The sequence below is a fragment of the Humulus lupulus genome, chromosome 5, assembly GCF_963169125.1.
Source record: "Humulus lupulus chromosome 5, drHumLupu1.1, whole genome shotgun sequence".
In the NCBI taxonomy this organism is placed as follows: Eukaryota; Viridiplantae; Streptophyta; class Magnoliopsida; order Rosales; family Cannabaceae; genus Humulus; species Humulus lupulus.
In genome coordinates, this window is record NC_084797.1 from 136,929,763 (window position 1) to 136,956,893 (window position 27,131).

Consider the following 27,131-nt stretch of genomic DNA (forward strand, 5'->3'; position numbering starts at 1 on the left):
TAGAACAAAGGGGGGGTTCGCAAGGCCGACGTAATCAACCCCCAGCGATCCAGGGTCGAGAGGAGCCTGAGGGAAGGCGTCATGGCCCTCAGGGTCAGGGTAAATACTACACCCCGGAATGTCCTGCTGGTCTTGTGAGTGAGGGGCTATGTCCGGATCATAGGGAGCACGTGGAGGGCACCCCCCAGGAGATGGAGGCAGTTGGTGGAATCCCCCACGGTCAAGGGGGGCTTCCTCCGGCCCCTCCTCATCCTCATCGTCATCTGGGCAAGGCTCAGCCAAGGTCTCCTTCATCTTCGTGGACCCAGAGATGGTCCACAACAACTTGGGGTCAGAGACGGGAGATAGCTTGTGGCGGTTCAGATTCTTTACGGTGAAAAGGCGCACCGCCTCTTTCCTGACAGGTTCAGCATTGAGGAACCGTCTCATGTCTTTGGCTTCCAACCCGACGACGGAGGGTTCAGCGAATCGCTCTGCACAATACGAGCCATAGTCAGTGTGAGCGTAAGGCACGAAACCATAAGTTGCAAAAAAAAAAAAAAGAAGAAGAGAGGAAGTGATGCTCAGAGCACTTACTGGGAGTGGTCCGGAAATCCTCACGGACGGAGAGTGGACCTTCCACGAAGAAAAAGTCCCGCTTCCAAGGCCCCGGGTTAGACACCGAACCCTCTATCAAAGATGCCCCGTTGTTGGCTTTTTGTAAGTAGTAAAAGCCTTTTGAATTGTGGAGGGACATGAGGTTGTAGAGGAAATGTACCTCGGTGGCCGTAGGGGCGCGTTTCAACAGTTTCATGTATGCAATGAAAAGGCAGCTCAAAGTCAGCCAGCCATTGGGAGCCAGCTGAAGCGGGGCAAGGTCGAAGTAGTTGAGGACTGCCACAAAGAACGGATGCAGCGGAATGGTACCACCCGCTTTTAGAATGTGCTCGCTGAGGGCCACGAAGCCGAGCCTAGGGCGGTCAGCACGACATGCCTCTAAAGGGGCATATAGAGCATAATCTGGAGGGACGCGATAATTATTCACGATGTCCATCAGTTTGTTGTCGGACACGCGCGACACCAGCTCGGACGCTAATAAAGGGGCGTCGTCCTGCTCTTGGGTAGATACCTGTCGGCGTGCCTTCGGCATATCTGCAAAATCAAAAGAAAAATGTGAGGAAGAGACAGAACACTTGACCCTCCATTTTTTCTTCCTAGCAAGAGTTTTCCATCGAGGGAGCGGCTGCGGAAGTGCTAAGCTAGGAAAAACTGAGACTAGGGGCTGAGGAGAAGCATAAGCAGCCCTCTGACGGTCATCAGGCGAAGGTGGGCTGGAAGGCTCAGGCGGAAGGTGTCCCTCCATAAACTCTAACTCCCACTGCAATTCAAAAAGGGTCATCCTAAGGCTCGCTACGTGGCCACTAAGGTCTGGGGGGGAAGGTCCTCCGTCTCCTCTCGACACCGAGTCAATTTCGCTCTCCACCACCCAAATTTTACGCCTAAGTTTAGCCATGTACTCAAGGTGGCGGATGCGGGCCTGCCTTAAGGAGTCATAGTCCTGGTGAGGATTGCCCTCAGGGGACTCTGAGTCTGAGGACATGTCAATAAACTCAGCCCCTGGGGGTATGTCGGACGGGCCGTCACTGGCCATGAGACCTCGTCCCAACAGCAAAAGGGGTTCACGTATAAACGAGGGAAAGGATACAAAATACAAAGGAATAAGCTTAATATCTCTAGATGCAAACGCCCTAAATGGCCAACTACAGGGTATATATATATAAAAAAAGAGAGGAGGGGCGTGCATACGGTCAAACTCACTACAAGCTCAGGCCAAGGTACCCCATCCCGAGTAACGCTTATGTGAACCTAACAAAAACCAGGGAAAAAGAGAACATACCTCAAGATGTAGAAATTGGAGGCTGTCGGGACCAAAAAAGGAGGACGAGGGCCAAAAGCACCAAATGGTCGAAAATGCACGCCTACAAGAATAGGCAAAAAGGAGGTGTTAGTCACTAAATAGACAAAAAAAAAAAAAAAAAAAAAAACTAGCTCATATGTAAAAAAATAAAACAAATGAAACTATGGCAAAAATTGGGTTGTGGGGGATTGAACCCCTTACCTCTTGAAAAAGGAAGGGTTCTCCAAACCACTAAGCCAAAGAAGTAAGGTGAAAATATTAGGCCATGCATGAAGGTCTATTTATAAGAATCAAGGTGAATAGTCTACAAGAGCACCTAAAGGTCCTCTCCTAGACTAGGGGGCAAGTGTGGACGCCTAAATTCCACCAAGGCAAGATATGAGATTTATGTGAGGTCCTCGGGCCACCACCGTATCGGGAAGTCATCACGCTATCACGCCACAAATCTAGACCCGCGCCTTATGGGATCATTGCCATATGGCCCCCATTTGCAAGACATAGACGCAAAGCTGCCCTGGCCTCGCTCGGCCACCCGTGCGCGACGCCGTGGGCATCACTAGGCCACTCGTGCTCGACGCCATGGGCCTCGCTCGGCCACTGTGCGCGACGCCCCTTGTCATGGCCCAGGTGCGAAGCCCGTGCCACCATCTCGCACCAACCGCCCCCCATCCGAGGGCCTCGCCCCAGACGTCTCGCGTCCGGGCGCCCGAGCCTCGCACCAGCCGCCTCGCGTCCAAGGGCCTCGCCCATGTCCACGGGGTGGCCTCGCCATCTAGGCCCCGTGGTGGACTCGCCCATGCCCACGGGGTGGCCTCGCCATCTAGGCCCTGTGGTGGCCTCGCCATGCCCACGGGGTGGCCTCACCATCTAGGCCCCGTGGTGGCCTCGCCCATGGTGACCTCGCCCATGGCCTCATGGGGGTCGCGTCCGCAGCACACTCGGCCTCGTGAATAGCCAAGAGAGCCGTGCCATCAATAAGCCTTCGAAGGGGGCCTCGCGAAGGAATGAGAGCTACGTCACCTAGTGGCCACGTAAGTAGAGCCATGCACCAAGGGTCACATTCCTTACACCTTAAGACCCCTATGCTTAGAGGCTCCAGTACGAGTCGAATAGGACATACTTGTACGACCCAGTACTGAGTACGGACACCAGTACCAGTGAGACTGCTGGGATAAGAGTTATGGCCCGTACGTCTACGGCCAAGGGTCAGAGTCGACACCACTACCACCTGCGCCACTATGCCTGCCACCACTCATCAGACATGGGTACAGAAAAGTAGAGGAGACATCCTCCTGCCACCTGCTCCTGTACTGGATGTACGACCATAACCTCTGAAGCCACTCCCCTGACATAGTACTTATGTACCACTTGGTCTCCTGGACCACCATATACCTAAGGCCATTAGAGCCTACTATAAAATGAACTGGAACACCACCTGAAGGGGGGTTGGAAATTTTACTGTAGCAAAGGCTTGAATGTGAATGAAAGACTGAATTCTCCATTATTGTTCTATCATTGTTCTTGAGGGATTGTTTAAGTTTCTACAGCTTTTCCATTAGTGATCTTGACTTGATAATTTTTCCAACTCAACTTAGTTGACGAGTTCTCACCGTCAACATTTATATTTTAAAAAAAATAAGAATTTAAATGAAAATATCTCAAATATCTGATATCTTAATTCTAATATTTTAATATATTAAAAGATTTAATATTAAGTTGTTAGTCTATTTTTAAATTTGAATTTGAATATTTGCAGAAAATATATAATTATTTAAATCTCAACTAACAAAAATATCTTATTTAAAAAAAATGTTTTTAAATACAAAACAAATCTGATATTTTTGGCTTTGATTATAAATAAAATTTTTTCACAATTCTTAATTTTCTTAAAAAAAAAACTTGATGAACAGTACCGTCCGTACGGTTACTGTTCACTACTGGGCTGCTGGGTTTGCGCGCGCGGGGCTGGGGTGTACGCGTGCGCGTGTGCGTGCACGCATGGGAGCCAGTACAAATTTTTTTTTTTGAGCAATTTTTCAAACCAAAACCATTTTCTAATTAATTTTTAACATGTTTTACACAAAATAAAGCATATATAAAAATTAATAGCATAGAAAACACAACAAAATAACCTAAAAATTGCTAAAATTCACATAAAATCAATATGCTTCATAAAAACATGAAATCCATCCAATTATTCAAACATATCAAATAATTCAATTTTAAACATGTTCATGCATGAAAATAAAGATTACCAAAGGCTCTGAGACCAATTTTTAGGAATAGCTTATACATGATCTTTATTTATATTAATGTATATCTAATATTAAACAAATTAATACGAGATAGCCTAAAACATGTTTCTAAAATTGAATTCAAAGAGAAACAAAGACAAGAATACTTACAGTATACGCATCGGAATGAAACAGTCCTTCCTTCAGTTTCTCTAACTCTTGTATCCTCTCTGTCGCAGAGTATTATCAAGAAACTGAACCGATCTTCTATTTTCTTCACAATCTTCCAATGTGTCCTTAGAACCACCTAGAATAGTGTGGGCAATTCTCAACACATGAGATAGATATAGAGAGAAGAAGAGAAAATAACAAAGAGGTTTAGAAAATGACTTGTGTTTAGAGAGAATCTAAAACTATTAGAAAATCTGACTTGTGACTTATCAAACTTATGTTTTGACTTCTCTCTAAGCACTCCTTATATAGACTCAATTAGGCCATTTAATTTAATTAAAAAATCAATAAAATAATAGCCATTTTGAAGTCCTAGGTCGAAATTATCATGGGCTATAGGCTTGTGAAATTTCCCATTTGATTATAAGCCCATTGGTCTTAAAATCAAGGCCTCTATTATTTTCTATTGATTTAATTAATTAAATAATTATTTAAATCCTTTATCAAATTAATTATTTATAATTTGAACCTTGATTTAAACTTATTTATTAATTTAGATCCCAATTTATCTTAATTAATAAATCTGCCATAATTTCTCTTTTCTTCTCAAAATTACTAAACTCCGTGAAACTATCAAAAATTGACCTGGTCAACTTTGATAATTCTAATTGATGATTAAATCAATTAATTGAGACTATCTAGATGATTTTATCCAAGGTACAATGGGGACCATGGGCCTATGAAATCAAGCTCCAATAAATTATCATAAATCTAGCAAATAAATTTACTAACTTATTAATTCCTTGTGACTCCACTATAGACTCAAAATTGCACTATTGAATTCATAGAATGCTCTATAACAAATATAGATACACTATTAATTATCCATTGTTACAACCATAATTGTCACTCAATCCTCTATAGACGGTCTCCAATGAGATAGGACTAAAATACCGTTTTACCCCTCATTGTATTTTATCCTTAAAACACTTAGTTCCTTATAAATGATATTTCAGTAAACTAATTTAATTACTGAAATGAGATCTCTATCATTTAACACCTTGAACCAAACTAAAAGGAAACCATCGTTTCACTTCTTCATCAGAAGCTATAGATGTTCATATCTATTATTAACACTCCCACTCAATTATACTACCGAGTTCCCAAGATGTAAGTATGAGGTAGTCTGTAGGGTAAGCTGGTAACGTACAAGTCAAAGAACTCAAATAATACAATCAGATAGAATACTAACCACTCAGAATTGAGATTGAATTAACCTATGGTCAACTATATGATATGAATAGAATAGATAATAACGATATGTTTACTTATTTTATCAACTGTCAATATCGGTCCTGTCTGATGTAACAAATACATTCGATCTTATCTACTTTGCTAATGTTCTAGAAAGAACATAATACTGTAATATGTAAGTAGATCATATCGTAGATTGGCAAGTTAGTGTAAATTCTGTGCACTGACTAATCTTAGGACTAACTTATTTTGAACAAATAATCATATTTATATTCCACTGTGATTACGTCACTATAAATAAGATTAGCTATATGCTCGGGATTTAATAGAAGTTTATATTAAATAAATAATCATGAAAATAAAACATGTGACCAAAGTGATTAACCAAGTCAAAAAAAGATTTCTATTATTTTATTGATAATAAAATGAGATTACAAAGAATTTGGGTTTTAATTAGGGCATAAAACCCCAACAGTTTCGTGACTCTACAACATATTTTCTACATTGCATTTTATGATGATAAATCTGACATTTTGATGGCAAGTTTAGTTAAAATGAAGTTTTAGGAGTATTCAAGGCTTTCGGGATTGAAATGTTGAAGTGGCGGCAATGTACAAGCTATCTAAGGTCAAGAATTCAAGAAATTGAAGATAGGCCACTACTCATAAAATTCAGGCCGCGACACTTTAATTGGAATTGACGTTTCAGATTTTTCTGTTCCAGACAGGTCGCTGCTCATTTTTTTCAGGTCGCTGCCTGCATGACAAATTTCTGCACATATTTTGTTTTAGGCCGCGATGCGAATTTTCCAGGCCGCGGCGTGCGACGTCGTTTTCAGATTTTTAATTAGAATTTAATTGAGACTATAAAAGATTATTAGGGTTAATTTTGGAGGGTGTTTTTATTACGGTTTAGGAGAGAAAAAGACTTAGAAATGGCTGGAGAGAAGACTACAACACTATTGTTCATCAATCTAATTTATTTTCTTCCCTTAATCTCTTTAATTTTAATTATAATTATGTTTGTGATTATGATTACTATTATGGTGTAGGTTCTTTTTAGGTTAAGGGTTAATTCAAAAACCAAGACATGCATTCTTGATTGTTGATAATGAATATTATTCTTTAATTTCTCTCAATATTAAATTGTTTCTATTTTTCTAATTGAATGTTATGAATTTTGTGATTTCTTGTTAGGTGGCCAACTAATTAAGGTTTTACATTATTCAATTGTCAACTTAGAATTACTACTCACCTAATAGTTTAGGATTCTAAGTGTATGTGATAAATTGCAATTGATAGTGATGTCAAAAGAATTGTTGATTGTGATGAAAAATAGAACCTAGGTTAAATGAATTATATGCTTCATTAATTTATTGCCTAGATTAACTTGTTTCCATAGAACTTAATGCTTTATCTAAGTTAAATAGATTGTATGCTTCATAGATTTATTGCTTAGTTAAAAGAGTTAATTATTGAGTGCTTCGCCTTGATTACTTATAATAGGGAGAATGAGATAATTGACTATTTCAACGTTATCTGCGGGGTTAATATTTTAATTGAGAAATTGGAATAATATTTATTATTAGTGATTATGAATGATTGTTGAGGGTGGAGATTAACCTTTAACTGTTTCTTAATATCGTAATATCAATCTTTATTTTCTTTCTAGATTATGTTGTTATTTAATCAAAATCCCCCTTTTAAGTTTTAGTGTTAATTATTGAATAATAAATTGAACGATAGTTCTCGTGGGTTCGACCTGTGCTTGCTATTATACTAAGATAATTGGAAGTATTGAAAGAAAAATCATTGTTAAATTTGTTGTGGTATACGACAGCCATCAAATGTTTGGCGCCGTTGCCGGGGCCTATTGTTATTCTCTTTATTATTCAAATTTATTTATTTGTGACTAATTAGCTTTTACTGTGGAATTGTTAGGTGTATATGTCTGGTGAGGACGATACACAAGATCGACTACAAAAGATTAAAGACTATCTTGAGGCATCGTCCGCTTCACACTCTTCCAGAACTATCACTGATAATCCACTATTTCAGCGTCATTATCAACGTGCAGAGTCTGTTAAAGAGCCATTATCGTCTGACAACGAATCTGATTCTGATGATTCAGTTCGATCCTATAGAAAAATGGCCCAGCAAAGGACGTTGAAAGAGTTGGCAGCGCCAGATCTTGACCAACAACCGCTTTGCATCCAGTATCCACCTTTGGATGTTAACTTGAGTTGAAGTCGGGCCTCATCCACTTATTGCCTTCTTTCCATGGGCTGCTTGGTCAGGACCCAAATAAACATTTGAAGGAGTTTCATATTGTCTGTTCTAGTATGAAACCTGCTGCAGTGACTGAAGAAAAAATTAAGCTGCGAGCTTTTCCTTTCTCCCTGAAGGATGCAGCTAAAGAGTGGTTGTACTATCTTCCACCTGGTACTGTTAAAACATGGAATATTATGAAGACTATGTTTCTGGAACGATATTTTCCAGCATCTAAAGTTGGAAGCATCAGGAAAGAGATATGTGGTATAAGGAAATATACAGGAGAGTCTTTGTATGAATATTGGGAGAGATTTAAGCGGTTGTGTGCTAGTTGCCCTCATCATCAGATAAGTGAACAACTCCTCATTCAGTACTTTTATGAAGGATTACAATCACTGGATAGGAGTATGATTGATGCAGCCAGTGGGGGTACACTAGTTGATAAGACTCTTGCTGCAGCCAGAAACTTGATTTCTAATATGGCTGCTAACTCACAACAGTTTGGCATTCGCCAAGATCCTACTCCACCACCCAAATCAGCTAATGAAGTAAGCACCTCTAATGCTAATTAGCTTGATCAACAATTGGCCAAATTAACTGTAGTTGTACAACAACTTGCTTTAGGCCAACAGGTGAGGCCATGTGGAATCTGTCAGGTTGTGGGGCATGCTACTGATACTTGCCCTACTCTATTTGAGGGAGAGATTGAGGGTGTTAATGCTGTAGGAAATTTCCCTGGTCAACTACGTCAGATGTACTATGAACCATTTTCACAAACTTATATCCTGGTTGGCATGATCATCCAAATCTTCGTTATGGGAATCAACAACAAGTTGCTCCACAATCTACATCTGTGAGACCACCTGGTTTCACTTTTCAACAACGGTCTCAACATAATTTTGTACCCATACCATCGCAAGCATCGCAAGCTGCTCCACCACCAAGTGCCAAACCTTCCACTGAAGATTTAATCAATGCAATTGCTACAAATATGCTTCAGTTTCATAAAACTACCCAAGCGTCCATAAAAAGTTTGGAGAATCAGGTGGGACAACTAGCGACATCATATGATAGGTTGGAAGCTCATCTTTCTAATAAATTGCCTTCACAACCTGAGAGGAATCCCAAGGAGAATGTAAGTGCGATAACACTACAAAGTGGTATACAATATGAGCCACCACACAACCTTTATTGCCAGCTCCAGTGCAAAAGCAAGTAGTAGACAACTCCATCCATGATGAACCATCAATGCAGAAAAAGTCACATAAACCAACTATGCCAACCTATGTCTCTCGTCCGCCTTTTCCAAGCACATTGAAAAATTTTAAGAAAGAGGAAGCTAACAAGGAAATTCTTGAGACTTTTCGCAAAGTTGAGGTAAACATTCCATTACTTGATGCTATTAAAAAAGTGCCACGTTATGCTAAATTTTTGAAGGAGTTGTGCACGAATAAGAAGAAATTGAAGGGTAATGTAAATATAAGTGTGGGGGAGAACGTCTCTGCTGTTCTCCAAAAGAAGCTGCCACCAAAATGCAAGGATCCTGGAACCTTTAGAATTCCTTGTATGATTGGGAATAAAAGGATTGAGCGATGTATGGTATATTTAGGAGCATCGATTAATGTCATGTCATATTCATCATATGCTTCTTTAAATCTTGGGCCACTAAAGGAGACAAGAGTTATTGTTCAGCTGGCAGATCGCACTAATGTTTATCCTTTAGGGGTAGTTGAAGATGTGTTGGTAAAGGTTGATGGACTTGTCTTTCCAGCAGACTTCTATGTACTTGAAATGGGGGATGCATCAATACCCAATCCGACACCAGTTTTATTTGGGAGGCCATTCTTGATGACAACAAATACAAAGCTGGATGTTAGAACAGGAACACTGACAATGGAATTTGATGGTGAAGTTATCAAATTCAATGTGTTTGATTCTCCTGGTAAGATTAAAGGGAAGGAGACTTCATTGAAATACCCAACATAAAGATCTTGAGAGCGGCATTTAGTCGAGCTAACGACGTTAAACAAAGCGTACTTGAGGGAGTTTTCTTTTCCTTATCTTTCGTTTTATTTTCATTGAGGACAATGTATTGTTTAAGTGTAACGACCCAAATTCGCTAATAAGGCTTAAGGGCCTTGATTAGTGTGCCTGGAGGGCATAATGAGAATTATGTGTGACTTTGATGAGTAAATGCATGATTATGATTTAAAGCATGATATATGACTATTTGAATATTTGAGATGCATGACTATGTGTATTAGTATGCATGTAGGCCCTGATTAGGTTAGAAGGGCATAATCATAATTTTGGCCAGTATGGGCATAACTGTATTGATATATGTGATAATTGTAGAGACCACATTATTATGTGGATATATCTGTGATCTGTGACTCGAGACGATCCTAGGGAGCAGATTAGCGAAAAAGTCACGGCGGGGATTTATACCCGGCTCGGGGTGAGCCTAGGGGTATAAATGGGAATTTAGTGAGTATATTGGGGTCTATTTTGATATTGAGAAATATTATTGGTGATTAATTAGGTATCGGGAATCAAGCGGTAGATATTAGAGACACTCGAGGAATTAGCTAGAATTGGGTAAAATGACTAAAATGCCCTAAGAGGATTAAAGGGTTAGAATTAAAAGGGAGGGCATAATAGTCATTTGGCTTATAGGAGTTAAGTGTTATTAAGGCTTTATGTTAGTGGAAGTTGTAGAAAAGTATAAAAGTCTGAAAAGAAAAGAAGGAAAAGAAAGAAAAAGGAAAGGGAGAAAACAGAGAGTTCCTAAGGTCGGTTTATGCTTTCTTCATCAGTTTCTTGAGTATTTTTTGGAGCAAAGCTCGCGGAGGAGCTAAGTTAGGCTGAGCATCAAGAATCCTAAGCTAGGCTTGGAGAATTGGCAGAGGTTTAGCAAGAACACCCTAACACTTGAGGTAAGGTTTTGTAGTTTCTTCAGTTTTTGGTTTTGGTTTTTGAACTATGGTGTGTAAGCTGACTTTGATGGGAACTTCAGGGAATTCAGGGCCAAGGTTGAGGAAGAGCAATCTAAGGAGGTGTAGAGGTTGTATTGAAGTCCAAATCCCATTAAGGTATGAATTCTAAGCTTGTAACTCAGATGTTTTGACTGGTTTCAGCTGAGTTTCTGAACTTAGGGTCAGCTATGGTGAATTTTGAGATTAGGGATGCATGTGTTTGGGTTTTGGGTATTTGGGGTGCTTGGGATGAGTGGATTATGTTCATAAGATTGTTCTTGAGTTTGGTAAAGGTTTGGAGAAGTTTTGGTTGAGTTTGGTTCGAGGAAATCGCAGGAAGAAAAACTGAGGTGGTGTCTGTCTGTGACTAGCGCTACAGTGCTAGCCTTTGGGTGTCGTAGCGCTAGGCCATGCATGCTGAGGGGGTTTTGCTTTTGTTTGTAGCGCTGTAGTGCCCTCCTGAGAGCGCTGTAGCGCTGCCCTGTTTTCAGAAGGGTATTTTAGGGTTGTTTGCAAGGGTTTTTAACCAAGGGTTTGGGGTTTGATTCCACCACCTTGTTTGGTGGAACTAGGACTTCCCAGGGGCTCGGGATTAGCCTCGAGGCTAGGTTTTGGACTTGAGGTTTGATGATGACTTTGGCCTATGGTTGTGTATAGGTGAGTGCTAGGGCTCGAAAGGGATCGTGCTCAAGGAGTCGAGAGATCAAAGCTAGCGAATCGAAAGGTAGGAAAACTGCACCCGGTTATATGATTATGATGGGACTAAGTGCTCTCGATACTTGTATTATGTCAATGATGGTATTACGCCATGGGACATGTGATAGCGGCCTAAGGGTGCTATACACAATATTTGCGCACAGGGCGCGGCTTGGCCACTGGTAGTCGAGGACAGCTTAATATTCACTGAGCTCGGTTTAAGCGGGCCGGAGTTAGTGGGATAACAGAGGGAGAGGCCTGAGGGCGCTAGCCCTAGTTATCATTTGTGAACTGATATATGATATGAGTTGATATGTTTAGTATGTGGAATACTTGATTATATTGAATACTTGTATGGTTGAGAATATGTGATGCAATATGATATATTGTTTTGTTTATTGATTGCTTATGCTCTGATGTTGTGTTTTCTTGCTGGACCTTGGCTCACGGGTGCTACGTGGTGCAGGTAAAGGCAAAGGCAAGCTGGACCAATCCTGAGATGGAGAGCTGCGGGGTTGAATGTACATAGCCAGCTGTTCGATCGCCATGGTCGAGGAGTGGATCAGGACAGGGATTGCCTAACTGTCTGTTTTGCCTTAATATGGCTTGATATTGTATTTAAACCTTATGTCTTTTGTAAACGGTCTTAAATCTTATTATTTTTGGGATCCCGTGTAAACAGGAAACGTTTCTTAATGAAAAATGTGACTTTTGGAGACCAAAACATTTTAACCCTAGTTCCTTTATAGTTTCAATAACACGTTTTAAATTAAATGACTTGATTAGCAAGTCTAGCACTTTGTAAACACACAGTGTAATGGTCTTGGCTATTCAGGGCGTTACATTAAGTGTGGGGGAAGGGAACAATTTCATTTTATTTGTTGTTTATTTTATTTTTTTTCTGTTATTTTTTCTGTTTTCGTATTTTTTTTCTTGTGTTGGTCTTGTTGAAAGCATTAGTCGATGCTGAAACTTTGAATTGTGCCTAAAGTGATGTTAGACAAGGAGGAATTTTGTATGATTTGTGTGCTTGATTCCTATGTGAATTGCTATTTTGATTTATGTTGTTTTTCACTCTATGCACGATTGAATTCACCACTTGAATGTATTGGAAATTTTTTTTTATGCTTGTTGAAAAAAAAAAAAAATTGAAGTCCCAACCATTCTAGAAATCATTGATCAATTGTTTGAGGCGAAATCATAAGTACATATGATTAGGAAGATGATTGAGGCAGTTCTTTGGATCGTTTGAACCGTTCAAGCCAACCTATTATATGATAATCCCTAGTTTCCCATGTTCGAGCCATGACAACTGTTACTTTTCTTCTATGAACCGAAATTTTGACCCTATACCTCATTAAAAAAATATTTCTTTTTGTAACCCATTGCACCATGGTTATATATATGATTTTTGATTTTGTGGGACGGTTTGAAAGTAAAAAAAGGGGGAAATACTTATGAGTTATTTGTTTGGTTGTAATTTGTGTATGATCTCTATTTCTCTCCTTGAAATATTATTAAAAAAAAAGAAGGAAAAAAAATGATGATTTGCAATAAAAAAAATTCATATATGCAAATTTTGCAAAAGTATAAGTGTGGGAGAAATAGTGAGATCATTACGGAAAGAAGAGTAAGAAAAAATAGGTATTTCTTGAATTATATGGGAAAATTTGGGGCAAGTTCAAAGAATGGAATTGATGTATGCTATGGTGTGATTTGAGCTTAAATGTATCTTTCTCAACTACCCTTAACCTTAGCCTTACATTACAAGCCTATAAAGACTTTTTGATTTTTGATCATTGTGTGTTTATATTAGTGGAGAATGATTGGTTAATGTCTATGGAATAGATGCTTTGTATTGAAAAACATTTTGGTATATAAGGACTGCTTTAAAAGAAAATGATTTGTCAAGTATGGATTAAATTTGATGCATTTGAGTTGGTGTTGTGATTAAGTGCTTAGTTAATTATTTTTTTTTTTTTAAAATTAAATGGTGAATTACATATGGAGTTGAAATTCTAAAGATTATGAAAATCTGAATTGTTTTGACATTACTTATTTGTGTGATTCTCAGAGATATTCAAGCTTTTGACAAGACCTTTGTTTAGTGAGTCTAGATTAGTTTGTTTTATTTTTAGTTTTGTTATTCCAGTGTTTTGCTAAAGGACTAGCAATATTCAAGTGTGGGGGAATTTGATAAGGTCATTTTTATATTAATATTTGATAAGTTTTTCCATGCTTAGATGGTGTTATGATAGTATTTTTAGTAGTTTTAACTTAGTTTCGTGACTCTACAACATATTTTCTACATTGCATTTTATGATGATAAATCTGACATTTTGATGTCAAGTGTAGTTAAAATGAAGTTTTAGGAGTATTCAAGGCTTTCGGGATTGAAATGTTGAAGTGGCGGCAACGTACAAGCTATCTAAGGTCAAGAATTGAAGAAATTGAAAATAGGCCGTGGCTCATAAAATTCAGGCCGCGACACTTTAATTGGAATTGACGTTTCAGATTTTTCTGTTCCAAACAGGCCGCTGCTCAGTTTTTTCAAGCCGCTGCTTGTGTGACAAATTTCTGCACATATTTTGTTTTAGGCTGCGACGCGAATTTTCCAGGTCGCGGCTTGCGACGTCGTTTTCATATTTTTAATTACTTTTTAATCAGAATTTAATTGAGACTATAAGAGATTATTAGGGTTAATTTTAGAGGGGGTTTTTATTACGGTTTAGGAGAGAAAAAGACTTAGAAAGGGCTGGAGAGAAGACTACAACACTATTGTTCATCAATCTAATTTCTTTTCTCCCCATAATCTCTTTAATTTTAATTATAATTATGTTTGTGATTATGATTACTATTATGGTGTAGGTTCTTTTTATGTTAAGGGTTAATTCAAAACTCAAGACATGAATTCTTGATTGTTGATAATGAATATTATTCTTTAATTTCTCTCAATATTAAATTGTTTCTATTTTTCTAATTGAATGTTATGAATTTTGTGATTTCTTGTTAGGTGGCCAACTAATTAAGGTTTTACATTATTCAATTGTCATCTTAGAATTACTACTCACCTAATAGTTTAGGATTCTAAGTGTATGTGATAAATTGCAATTGATAGTGATGTCAAAAGAATTATTGATTGTGATGAAAAATAGAACCTAGGTTAAATGAAGAGAATATACTCATTTGGTACCCTATGTTTTTGCAAAGTATCATTTTGGTAGCCTCTGTTTTCAATAATACTCATATGGTACCCTGTATTTTAAAATCGTACATATTTGGTACCCTAAACTCAGATTTGATAGATAAAATTTTGTCAATTTAATCAAACTGTTGTCAATTATGTAAGTTGCAAATTTAAATTTAATTACATAATTACATATAACTGAAGACAGTTTGATCATATTGACAAAATTTTATCTATCAAATCTGAGTTTAGGGTATCAAATATGTACGATTTTAAAATACAGGGTACCATATGAGCATTATTGAAAACAGAGGGTACCAAAATGATACTTTTCAAAAACACAAGGTACCAAATGAGTATATTCCCTTAAATGAATGATATGCTTCATTAATTTATTGCCTAGATTAACTTGTTTCCATAGAACTTAATACTTTATCTAAGTTAAATAGATTGTATGCTTAGTTAAAAGAGTTAATTATTGCGTGTTTCGCCTTAATTACTCATAATAGGGAGATTGGGATAATTGACTGTTTCAGCGTTATCTGCGGGGTTAATAGTTTAATTGAGAAATTTGAATAATATTTATTATTAGTGATTAGGAATGATTGTTGAGGGTGGAGATTAACCTTTAACTGTTTCTTAATATCGTAATATCAATCTTTATTTGCTTTCTAGTTTATATTATTTAATTTTGAGTTAAAAATCAAAATCTCCCTTTTAAGTTTTAGTGTTAATTATTGAATAATAAATTGAACGATAGTCCTCGTGGGTTCGACCTGTGCTTTCTATTATACTAAGATAATTGGAAGTATTGAAAGAAAAATCATTGTTAAATTTGTTGTGGTATACGACAACCATCAATAATGTTGTCTTATAAATATTCTTGTAAAAAAATGCAAAATAAACATGAAATATTGATCATGAGGGTTTCCACATAAGGTCTTATGTGGTGTTTGATTTTATGTTGATTAAATTTCATGCTAGATGTAATAGTGTGGTATTCAAGTGTAGGTGAATGTAGGGTAAATTGTTAAATGGATAAGAGCATTTTATGAAAATTGTTTAAACATGATTTGGTGAAATAATGCTTGGTTTTTTTTTTTTATAATTTGTGAGCAAATTTGTGAAACAATGTTTTAAAATGCACATGTGATGCCTTAAGTGATATTTGGTTTTTAAGTAAATAAAAAGACATTTTATTTCACATTTAAATGATGTACTCAATTAATACATGCAGATTTTTGTGTATATTTTATAAAGAAAATATGATTTTTAATCCAAGTTGTGATTTTTGAATGAATTAATAGTTGCTGAAATTTTTGATTAAAAATAAGAAAGGTCTTATAAATGAGATAAATAATGTGAGTGCATTAAATAAATTATACCCTAAATTATGTACATGTAAAAATGATATTTTCTAAAATGTAAATATGAAGTTTCACATATTTATTTAGGTTCAGTTTTTTTTTATTTAAATATTTTGGTTTTAAATTCACTTATAATTTTAGACAAAATAAATAGTTGCGGGAAGTTTGTGCTAATAAGTTAAAATAATAATTTTGTTTAAGATTTAAGAGTCTTTCACCTAAATAATCAAAGTCTTAAATATTATAAATGAAAATACATTTTTCCACATTTTAAATTATAAATTCTCACATTTAATCATATAATTTTTTATTAAAATTAGAAAGATTTCAAAATGACTTTAAATTTTGTTATTTCCTATGCAATTTAAAATAATGAATGAAATTATTATTTTTTGAGAAATTAAGAAACGACTAAATGAGTTATTTTTATAAAGTAAAAATAATATATTAAATGGTTTAATCAAACTTTGGGACTTAAAGAAACAACTAATGGTAAAGTAATAATGTTGTTGAAATTATTTAAAAAAACATGAAATAAGCATGTAGGAATTATCGTTCTAAAACGTTAACAACGCTCCCACGTACGCATGTCACATGCAAATGCATTTTTATGTTCAAATATATGCCTATTGTTCAAGAATATGATTTTTACTTTGTAATCATGAATGGTCAATAGGTAGAATTAATATTATTATTTTATGTGAAAATGTGTATGTTTGGAATTATTGGTCATCTTGTACCATGTGTGCCTGACCCATGCACATGTGGGGTATGTATATGTGTTGGGCATGAGTATTGTTATATAATTCTAAGAGACGACATTTGATTATGATTATAGGCTCGTTGTGAAGTTTTTACATTTTTTATTTGCTCGGACCAGAGGTAAGGAAGTTAGATAGAATTTCTATGTTTATTCTATGAAATAGTAAGATTGGTGTGAAATGCCCTAAACAAGTGCTTTATAAAACATCACATATTCATTGGTTTATAAGAAAAATCCACTTACTATAAAGATTTCAGTGGGGTCTTGCTTAAAACATGCAAGTTGGGCCCAATAGTTTAAAAAGAAAATATCAGTTTTTATGCAAAGTTCTAAAACAACCAAAAGTTCAAGTCCCACTGATAAGTTTGAAAAGTCCCATTAAACATAACATTATTAAAAGAAAAATGACATTTTTAATTGATCGTTTCTCGTCCATAGGATGCCCCCACGCCATACACACCACGACGATAGAACTCCCCACATCACCACGCGGGCCATAGAGAAACCTATTTGCTACCTGGAAGGGAAAGTAAGGGGGTGAGCTAAAAGCTCAGTAAGGAAGTACAAACATCAAACAAGCAAAACACAAACATATTCATCCATCTTTATACATCATAGCATCATTGTCATAATGGCGTAAATATCATAAACATAAACACATATTCACGTCAACATAACATCATCATCATAACCTCACCATAACAACACATCATAACAACACATCATAACATCATCATAAATATTTCCTTGTGAACATGACCCGCTAACTTGTCCATGTCACCCTTTGAGGTAAACAGGATCTCTGGTCCTTGAATAACCTCGCGCGCGTCTGCCCTTTGAGCTACGTCTTCATATCCTTAGTAACTCGGGTTACGTCTTCATATCCTTAGCAATCCCTTTTTATTGTGTCACGTTCATTACGCTAACATCCATTCATAGCATACAACATTCATACAATCCAAACATATCATCATGTCAAGCATTTCATAATTCATAGCGTAAAGCATCATAACACTTTCATTCATACAAACAATCTTACCATTCACAACATAAGTAAATAAAATTCTATCTAACTTCCTTATCTCAGGTCCAAGCTAAGTAAAATGACAACTTCTCAACGAGCCTATACCATAATCAAAATAACATTCCTTAGCTTCACATAAACACTATTTTGCCCACTCATATAACTTATGTGTGCATGGGCCATGCACACATGGTGAGAGTTACCCACAACATACAAATATGCATAGTTACATATAAGGTCATAAAAAAATAATGCACATTCTACATGTTTTTGCATGCATGATCTTTCTATAAAAACTACATGGTTGCATAATAGACATAATTTTGGACGTAAAAGTGAATTTGCATGCGACATGCATACGTGGGAACGTTGCGTAAATGTGGCGTTTAAAACGATAATTCTACGCGTCTTACTTCTATCGAATTCAAAATAATAAACTTGTAACATTCTTTGTTTACCTTTATTTATCTCTTTAAAAATTTTCAAGTTGATTAATCTTCTAAAAGCATTTCATAAAAATAATTTAATCAACCATTAACATGTTTACTTAGAAAATAACATTATAATTCAATTATCAAATTTATAAATTTTAATGTGAGAAAAATCTAATTTAGATGTGGAAAATATTCTTTTAATTATATTATTTTTAAGACTTAATTTTAAGTGGAACAAATTCATATGTAAAAATCCAATGATTATTTTTATAAATATTTAACTAAACTTTCAGCCATGTTTTAATTTATTTAAAAAAATCACAAGTAAAATATTTTCACCATTTTTCTTAATTAAAAACAAAGAAAATCATAACTATATATATCAACACTCATAGTCATAATAAAAATACCATTATTAATATTTTCATAGGTTATGGTGTTAATTTATTTCAACATATACACAAAATTCCCTTTTATTTAAAAACACAACTTCACTTTTTATTAAAATTCCAACAACTATTTTTTAACCTCAAAATCATCATTCTTATTTTTTAAAACTCATATTTCCTCAAAAATATATATATAAAAAATATGTAAGCATTTATTTACACAAAAATATCATTTCAAGGCATCTTTAAATTTCCCATTTAATTTCTTAAAACATCAAAAAACTTGCAAAATTTATTTAAGCACTCAAAACATTATTCTCATCATAAACAACATCATTTTTGCACAAAAATCAGCAAGCACATTAAATCATGAAATTCATTCTTTTCATTATATTCACAAAATTCATGCTTATTTATGTAACAATATTCACAAACCCTAGCATATTTCTACACATCTTTAACCATTTTAATGTCACCATTAGCATACAATAATTCATCAACCACCTTAAAACATATTTGAAAATCATAAACAAATAACCATATTTGATCTTGTCTTAAATATACTCTTGACATTTTACCATCATACAAGTATTTCAAGAGAAACAAAACTAACATATATCCATTTAAATCTTACAACAACCTATCATGTTTCTAAAATTTAAATTGACATATAACAAAAAATAATCATCATGCTTTGAATATCACCCTTAGGTCGAAATCCCCTTAGCCCAAAATACTCAAATCTTTTCATAAAAAATAAAAACACTCATCATCATATCTATTAGATCACCAATTAAAACCATTGCATGCTTTCACATATGATCTTTAGGCCAAACTGTACCTATCATCAAATCATTGAAAACCTTAGGCAACATGTCATCAACACCTTATATCAATAATCAATACAATACACACATACATACCATGAGTATACATAAAAATTACAACCCTAAGAATCAAAACAAGAATGGAGGTTCCAATACCTCCTTTGATAGAAATCAAAGAACCCAAATAGTTATGGTCACCCTATGCCCTTTTGAGATTAGAACCTAGCATCACCAATGAATTTCATTAGACTAGAACTAAGAAGAAGAAGAAGGGAAAATAAACCACAATCCAAACTCATATGTTAGAGACCCCGAGCCCTTCCTTTTTCTCTTCTTCCTCCTCACGTTCTCTCCTTCTTCTCTCTAGACAATGACAGCCCTTCTCTCTCTTTCTCTCTCTAGCTCGCCACTCTCTCTCTCTCCTCTTCTCTCTAGTTTCGGCAGCCACCAAGAGCATAATGCTCTCAAATTTTCTCTCTTCCTTTTTATTCTAAAGTGGCCCAAAATAGCCTAATGCACCAAATGGTAAGTTTCCTATTCCTAATTATTTTCTTTTAATTCTTATTTAATTTAATTTATTTGAAAAAATGGTATGGAAATAAGATGACAACATCTCTTCTATTTTTAACTAGAATTTACCCAAATAAAATAGGAAATTGAAATCCTCCTTTCCCACTATGTGCTACACGTCCACCATGTTATTTCCCTTTTCTTTTATTTTTTTTATCAAATAAATAATTAAATCTAATAAAAAGGAAACTACACGTGCGTAGAAAATTCTACACATGTGCATCATGCTACCATGCACTTGCACACACTAAATCACTAGGGTGCATCACTACCTACCATGCACCTTAGTACATTCAACAATAACTCAAATAATCACATTTTTAAATTAAATTAATAAATACCATTTAACAAATAAATTCACAAAAATCCTACCAAAAAATTCTAACAATTAAATAAAATAAACAATCAATTAAATAAAATAATCACACACTTAACAATTAAATAAAATAAAACACAAAAAATTTAATAACTAAATTTTTTTTGGGTGCACTACAATTGGTTTGTTATGAGGATAAAGGTATGTTATGTATGATGATGGACCATGTTATATGAAGTATGGAATTCTATCTTGAGATGCTATGATGAATATGATGCAACATGTGTTTCCTTTGTGTTGATATGAAATGAATTGCACGTGTTTGTATGCTGTATGAAAAAGCAAATGGTTGCTAGCGTGCTGAACGCAATACAACAAAGGAGTTACTAAGGATATGACGTAACTCATAGGGCGGACGCGCCGAGGTTATTCAAGGACCAGAGCCTCCTGTTTACCTCACAGAGGAGGTCTTTCCAGTTTTATGCTTTTACTGATTATCTCAAGATGTGACATGGACAATAGTGGCGCCATGATCACAAAGAGTATGATTATGACGTATGGTTATGAAGTATGGTTATGACGTATGGTTATGTCGTATGATTATGATGTATGGTTACGATGGACGGCTATGGCGTATGATTATGATTATGATTATGATTATGATTATGAAGGTGATACGATATGGTTAAGAAAAGAATGTGATATGGCTATGATATGATATGTTATGAGTTTTACGATATAAATATGTTCTTATTGTGTTTCCTTGAATATTGTTGTATTTGTTTGTACTTCCTTACTGGGCTTTTAGCTCACCCCCTTACTTTCCCCCTTTCAGGTAATCAATAGGGTTTTTCTTTGGCACAAGCTGTGATGTGGGGAGTTCCGACGCCTGGGTGTGTATGGCTTGGGGGTATCCTATGGACGAATAAACGAGCAACATAAGTGCCGAGTTTTAAAGAATCATGTTATGGACTTTAGTTTTAAAACTATCACTGGAACTTAAATTGATTTTTCTTTAAATGATGCATAAGAACACTTTATTTTAATTTTAAACTATTAGGCCCAACTTGCATGTTTTATCAAGGCCCCGTTGAATTTCATATGTTAAGTGGTATTTTCTAAATTTTTTATGAGTTGTGAGACGTTTTACAAATTAATAGAATAGAGCGCTTTACAAAATGCTATCAGAGCCAGGTTGTTCATGTTTCCAAGGACCCTCCCCTTACATGCTAAAGACAGGAAAATCTTACCTCACTGTGTCGTAAGTATTTTCCTTAATTGTTATTTGTATTATTTTCTTTTAAGTAATTAGTTTTGTGATTGTAGTGTAGAAAGTATGCCTCTAGTAATTAGGACTTCTAGAAAGAAACTTCTTGAAGAGATCAGTGGGATCTCAAGAGCTCATATAGATGAGGTAAACAACGGAGATGAGTGGATATCAACTCCCTGAAGGATGTTTGTTGTGAATGAACATATTTAATGGATGAGATGCATCATAGGAAATCACAAGTATGACACTATCAAGTTTCAGGTAAAGCGAAGAATGGAATACGACGATGATAGTATAACTGGACACTATCAGGATCAAAGGACACATATGCTATATGCCACAGTTGTTAATAATGACATAGGTTAGGGATTTTACTCCACAACATTATCTTGCAAGGGGATGTTGTTAACTAGATAGATATGCACAGTCGCTGAGGAGTCTTTAGCAAAGGAGCATACAAAGTGGACACGCCACAACATTTGGTAGCAAACAATAGCAAAAACTCGATGGAGTAAATGGAGACTAAGGAGGCGGAGAGGCGAGTAAATCCACGATAACATAGTTTAACATAGAGGACAATGACAAGCTACGAATCGATGAAACAATGAGGATAATTAATGAGTTGCATCATGACAAAATAAGACAAAGGCTACTACTACAGGCTAAGGATTTCCAGGGACAACAAGATAATTAGCAATCCCAAAGATGGATGCTAGAATTTGGTGGGATGTGGTTAAGAAGACAGAAAATTTAGACACCATGAACTGGGTTGGCTTTGTACAAGTTTTCAGAAAAAAGTACTACAACACTACAGTACTAGAAACTAGGGTTAATGAGTTTGTGACACCAACACAAGGTAGTCTTCCAGTCACAGAGTATGCCCAGAAGTTTGACAGACTTGCAAGGTTTGCATCTAAGATATTCTCAACAAAGGTCAGGATTGAAGCCTATGATTGCCAGGGATGTCAAAATGACCAATACAGAGCTAGTTAGCTATGCTGAGATTCTGGACAAAGCTTTAGACACTGAGTACATGAAGAGTTGTATATGGAAGGACAGTGCTGCAAGGAGAGAGGCTAATAAGAGTAAAGTCTTTCAAGAGAGTAACAGGAGGAGGCCCAATAGGGATAAAACAGTGGCACTGACTAAAGGCCCAAGGTCGCAGCTCCCAATGGAAATCACAACAACCACAACAACAATCATAATCGTGGAAACCACCAGAACTGCAAGACCAAGTTCCCCAATTGTACCAAGTGTTCGCGTAGAAATTTAGGATAATGTCAGGCAGGCTCACACAGATGCTATGAGTACGGTCAAGAAGGACACTTGAAGGAGGATTGCCCACTGTGGAGGGCAGGAGCTGGACAAGGAAACAATGGTAATCTAGTTCCATCTTGAGTGTTTGCTTTAACCCTGGGAAAGGCAACCAACAGTAACACGATTATCATAGGAGAGATTTTGTTGTCATCTGGGAAAGGCAACCTCTATAGTAGTTGAGGGCAGAGAATGACCAGTAGACCTCATAGAGCTAGACATACTAGATTATGATGTTATACTTGGCATGGACTGGTTAGCCAAATATGGAGCAACGATAGACTATCGGAGAAAGACAGTGGAGTTCAGACTAGAAGAAGGAGAACTCTTTTCCTTTAAGGGAGAAGTAACGAGTTTTCGTACACCTATAATATCGGCACTAGAAGCTCTGAATATGATGCAGCATGGGTTTTCGGCATATCTGGCTAGTGTGGTGGATAAATCTAAGGAGATAGAATTGAAACCAGATAATGTTCATATCATTTGTGAGTTTCTGGAAGTGTTTCCCAAGGAATTACCAGGTTTACCCCCAGACAGGGAAATTGAATTCGTGATCGAGCTTGCACCAGAAACAACACCAATATATAAAGCACCCTATCGAATGGCACCTGCAGAGTTGAAGGGAATCAAGACCCAGCTACATGAATTGTTGGACAAGGGGTTCATAAGACCTAGTCATTCGCCATGGGGGGCACCAATTCTGTTTGTGAAAAAGAAGGATGGAAGTATCAGAATGTGCATCAATTACCGAGAACTCAATAAGGTCACAATTGAGAACAAATATCCGTTGCCTAGGATAGATGGCCTATTTGATCAACTGCAAGATGCGGTAGTGTTGTCTAAGATTGATATGTGATCCAGGTACCATCAGCTGATGGTAAAGGAAGGATATATTCCTAAGACAACTTTTAGAACTCGCTACGGACATTATGAGTTTCTAGTGATGTCTTTTAGACTCACTAATTCCCCAGCAGCATTCATGGACATGGTGAACAGGGTATTTAAGGAATACTTGGATGTAGTAGTGTTTATAGACGATATTCTGATCTACTCAATGACCAAGGAGGAACATGAGAAGCACTTGAGGTTGACCCTAAATAGACTACGAGAGCATCAGTTATATGCTAAGTTCTCTAAGTGTGAATTTTGGTTGGAAAAGGTGACTTTCCTTGGGCATATAGTGTCCAAGAATGGAATAGCAGTAGATCCGTCAAAGATCGAGACCATTAGAGACTGGCCCCAGCTAAAGAATGCCTCAAAGGTTCGAAGCTTCTTAGGGTTAGAGGGTTATTACCGGAAGTTTGTTGAGGTTTTTTCTTTCAAAGATTGCCACACCCTTTACCAAATTAACCCGCAAGCACCAAAAGTTCCCATGGATGGAGAAGTGTGAAGAAAGCTTTCAGTCTATGAAGGATAAGTTGATCTCTACACCCATCCTTTGTGTTCCCGTAGAAGGCGGAAAGTTTGTGGTGTATTGTGACACATCTAAGAATGGTTTAGGTTGCGTATTGATGGAGAACGGGAAGGTGGTAGCCTATGCCTCAAGGCAGCTCAAGGACTATGAACAGAAATATCCCACCCATGATCTTGAGTTAGCAGCAGTGATGTTCACATTGAAAATATGGAGGCATCAACTTTGTTGAGATAAGTGTAAGATATACACCTATCATAAAAGTCTAAAGTACTTCTCCACTCAGAAAGAGCTGAATATGAGACAATGGAGGTGGTTAGAATTAGTAAAGGACTATGAATGTGAAATTCTATACCACCCAAGCAAGGCCAATGTGGTGGCAAAAGCATTGAGTAGGCGAAGACATGGAAGTATCTAAGCTCTGAGTACAATAGAGACACCTCTACAGAAAGAAATCATTAACGCTGGTATTGAGTTAGTATCAGGAGGTCTAGCAAACCTCACTCTACAGTCCTCCCTATTGGGACAGATCACAGAAGGGCAGAAGGTGGATGAAGCCCTAATGGAGCAAGGTGCTTTGGTACAGGAAAGCTATAGCGGTGACTTTTCTATGTCTAACGGAGGATTGTTGTGATATAAGGATAGGACCTATGTGCCTAACGATGATGAGATTAAGGCAAGTATTATGAAAAAGGCACATACAACACCCCATCCCTTACATCCAAGGTTGACAAAGATGTACCAAGACCTTAAGGCATTGTATTGGTGGCTTGGAATGAAGAAAGATGTTGCTGAGTTTGTTGCGAGGTGTTTGACATGTCAACAAGTCAAAGCAGAACACCAAAGGCCAGTAGGGCTACTTCAGCCGCTTTATGTTCCATAATGGAAATGGGAAGATATAGCAATGTATTTTGTGGTAGTGTTACCTAGGACCACAAAACAACATGATTCTGCTTGGGAAATAGTGGATAGGCTCACTAAGTGCGCCCATTTTCTACCAGTTAAGACTACCTACTCGACGGACTAGTATGCAGAGTTATATGTGAGTGAGATACTGGGACTTCATGGGGTTCCAAGTCGATTATTTCTGATCGAGGGTCAATATTCACATCAAATTTTTTGAAGGGATTACAGAAAGCTATGGGTACAAAGTTAAATTTCAGTACCACTTTTCATCCTCAGACCGATGGCTAGGCTAAAAGGACTATACAGATTCTAGAGGACATGTTGAGATGCTGTGCCTTGGACTTTTCAGAATCTTGGAGTCGATATCTACCCCTAATGGAGTTCTCCTATTAGATAACTATCAATCCACTATTGGGATGGCTCTCTATGAGATGCTTTTTGGGCGCAAGTGTAGATCTTCCCTGCACTGGGATGAGATTGGGGAAAAGCAAATATTAGGGCCTGGGGAAGTTTGGGAAGCCAACGAAGTGATCGTGAAAATTCGCCAAAGGATGCTTACCGCTCAAAGTAGGCAAAAGCGTTATGCGGATCTTAAGAGAAGGGACATCGAGTTTACAGTGGGCGAGTTTGTGTTCTTGGGAGACTTGCCGATGAAAGGTTTTATGCGTTTTGGGAAGAAAGGGAAGTTGAGCCAAAGATATATAGGTCAATTTGAGATTTTGGACAGAGTAAGGCAAGTTGCGTACCATTTAGCACTGCCCCCAGCACTAGCGGAAACACATAACGTCTTTCACAACTCGATGTTGCATAAGTACGTGTCAGATCTCTCTCATGTTTTGAGTTATGAGCCGCTACAGCTGAAGCAGGACCTGAGTTACGATGAACAACCCGAGCGTGTTATCGAAGATATAATCAAGTAACTAAGATCCAAATAGATTCCATTAGTTAAGGTCCTGTGGAAGAATATCACAGAATGAGAAGCAACATGGGAGTTGGAGGAAGACATGAGAGAAAGATACCGTGAGTTATTTGGTAAGAAATAATTTCGCGATGAATTTCCTTTAAGGAGGGTATATTGTAGCGCACCAATTTTTTTTTTTAATTTTTTTTAGTTTAATTAATTTTGTGCTTTGATTTTTTTTTTTATTAATTGTTAAGTGTTAGGAAATTATTTTTAATTGTTTGGTAGAAATTATGTGAACTGATTTTGTTAATTGTTTATTTAATTTGAAAGTGAATGAGTGTTGGTTGTATGCACCAAGGTGCATGGTTAGTAGAAATGTACCTTAACACTTGTGTGTGTGTATGATTGCATGGTGAGGATGCAATAGTTTTCCCATGCATTATTCTAGATATTTTCCTTTTATTTGTTATTTATTTTTTATTTAATTAAAAGGAAAATAATGGGAGAAATAAAGAAAGAAGGCTTTAGAAGGCTTGTGTTCACACAAGAAAGAAGCAGGAAACAAATTGTAAGAAGGGATAAGAGTTGTCATTTTTGAATTCTTGTAACCCTGGATCTAGCCTCAATAAAATAGGTATAACTTAGGCTGTGGATATTTGATTTAGACACAATTGGTGCCGTTTGAAAGAATATTAAATTACCTACAATTTTTGAATTTTTGTTAAATATCATTTTCCCTAAAATGTAACAAAAACAGGTCAAAACCCATCCCCAAGTCAAAGGACCCTAGAACTATGAAGATTAAACCTTTCCTTATTAGTGTGGTGTGCCAATGAAGGAAAGAGAGAAGTTAGTGGGCTGTCAATTTTCAAAGGGATTTGATTAACTGAGTAAAATAATTAATTGATTTTATTTTTGATTTAGGGAAAATAAAGGAAAATTATAATTACCT

The 27,131-nt window shown here is 36.6% G+C and overlaps 1 protein-coding gene and 1 non-coding gene across 5 annotated transcripts in view; one reads left to right on the top strand and one right to left on the bottom strand.

Annotated features, from left to right (window-relative positions):
* Positions 1-12,779, top strand: part of LOC133777685 (uncharacterized) — a 39,096-nt gene extending 26,317 nt beyond the window's left edge. For 3 of the 4 annotated variants that reach the window (XR_009868771.1, XM_062217373.1, XM_062217374.1), the window contains one exon: positions 7,497-9,853. Coding sequence is in view for 2 of the 4 variants with exons in the window: in XM_062217373.1 (XP_062073357.1) it covers positions 9,075-9,812 (738 nt within the window). In the remaining 2 variants the exon portion in view is untranslated. Of the gene's footprint in view, positions 1-7,496; positions 9,854-11,963 lie in introns of those variants that run through there. The other variant, XR_009868772.1, reaches the window with a different exon arrangement.
* Positions 8,069-8,175, bottom strand: LOC133780700 (small nucleolar RNA R71). The gene has a single exon (XR_009869520.1). It is a non-coding gene; the product is annotated as a small nucleolar RNA R71 (small nucleolar RNA).
* Positions 12,780-27,131: the final 14,352 nt, after the last annotated feature.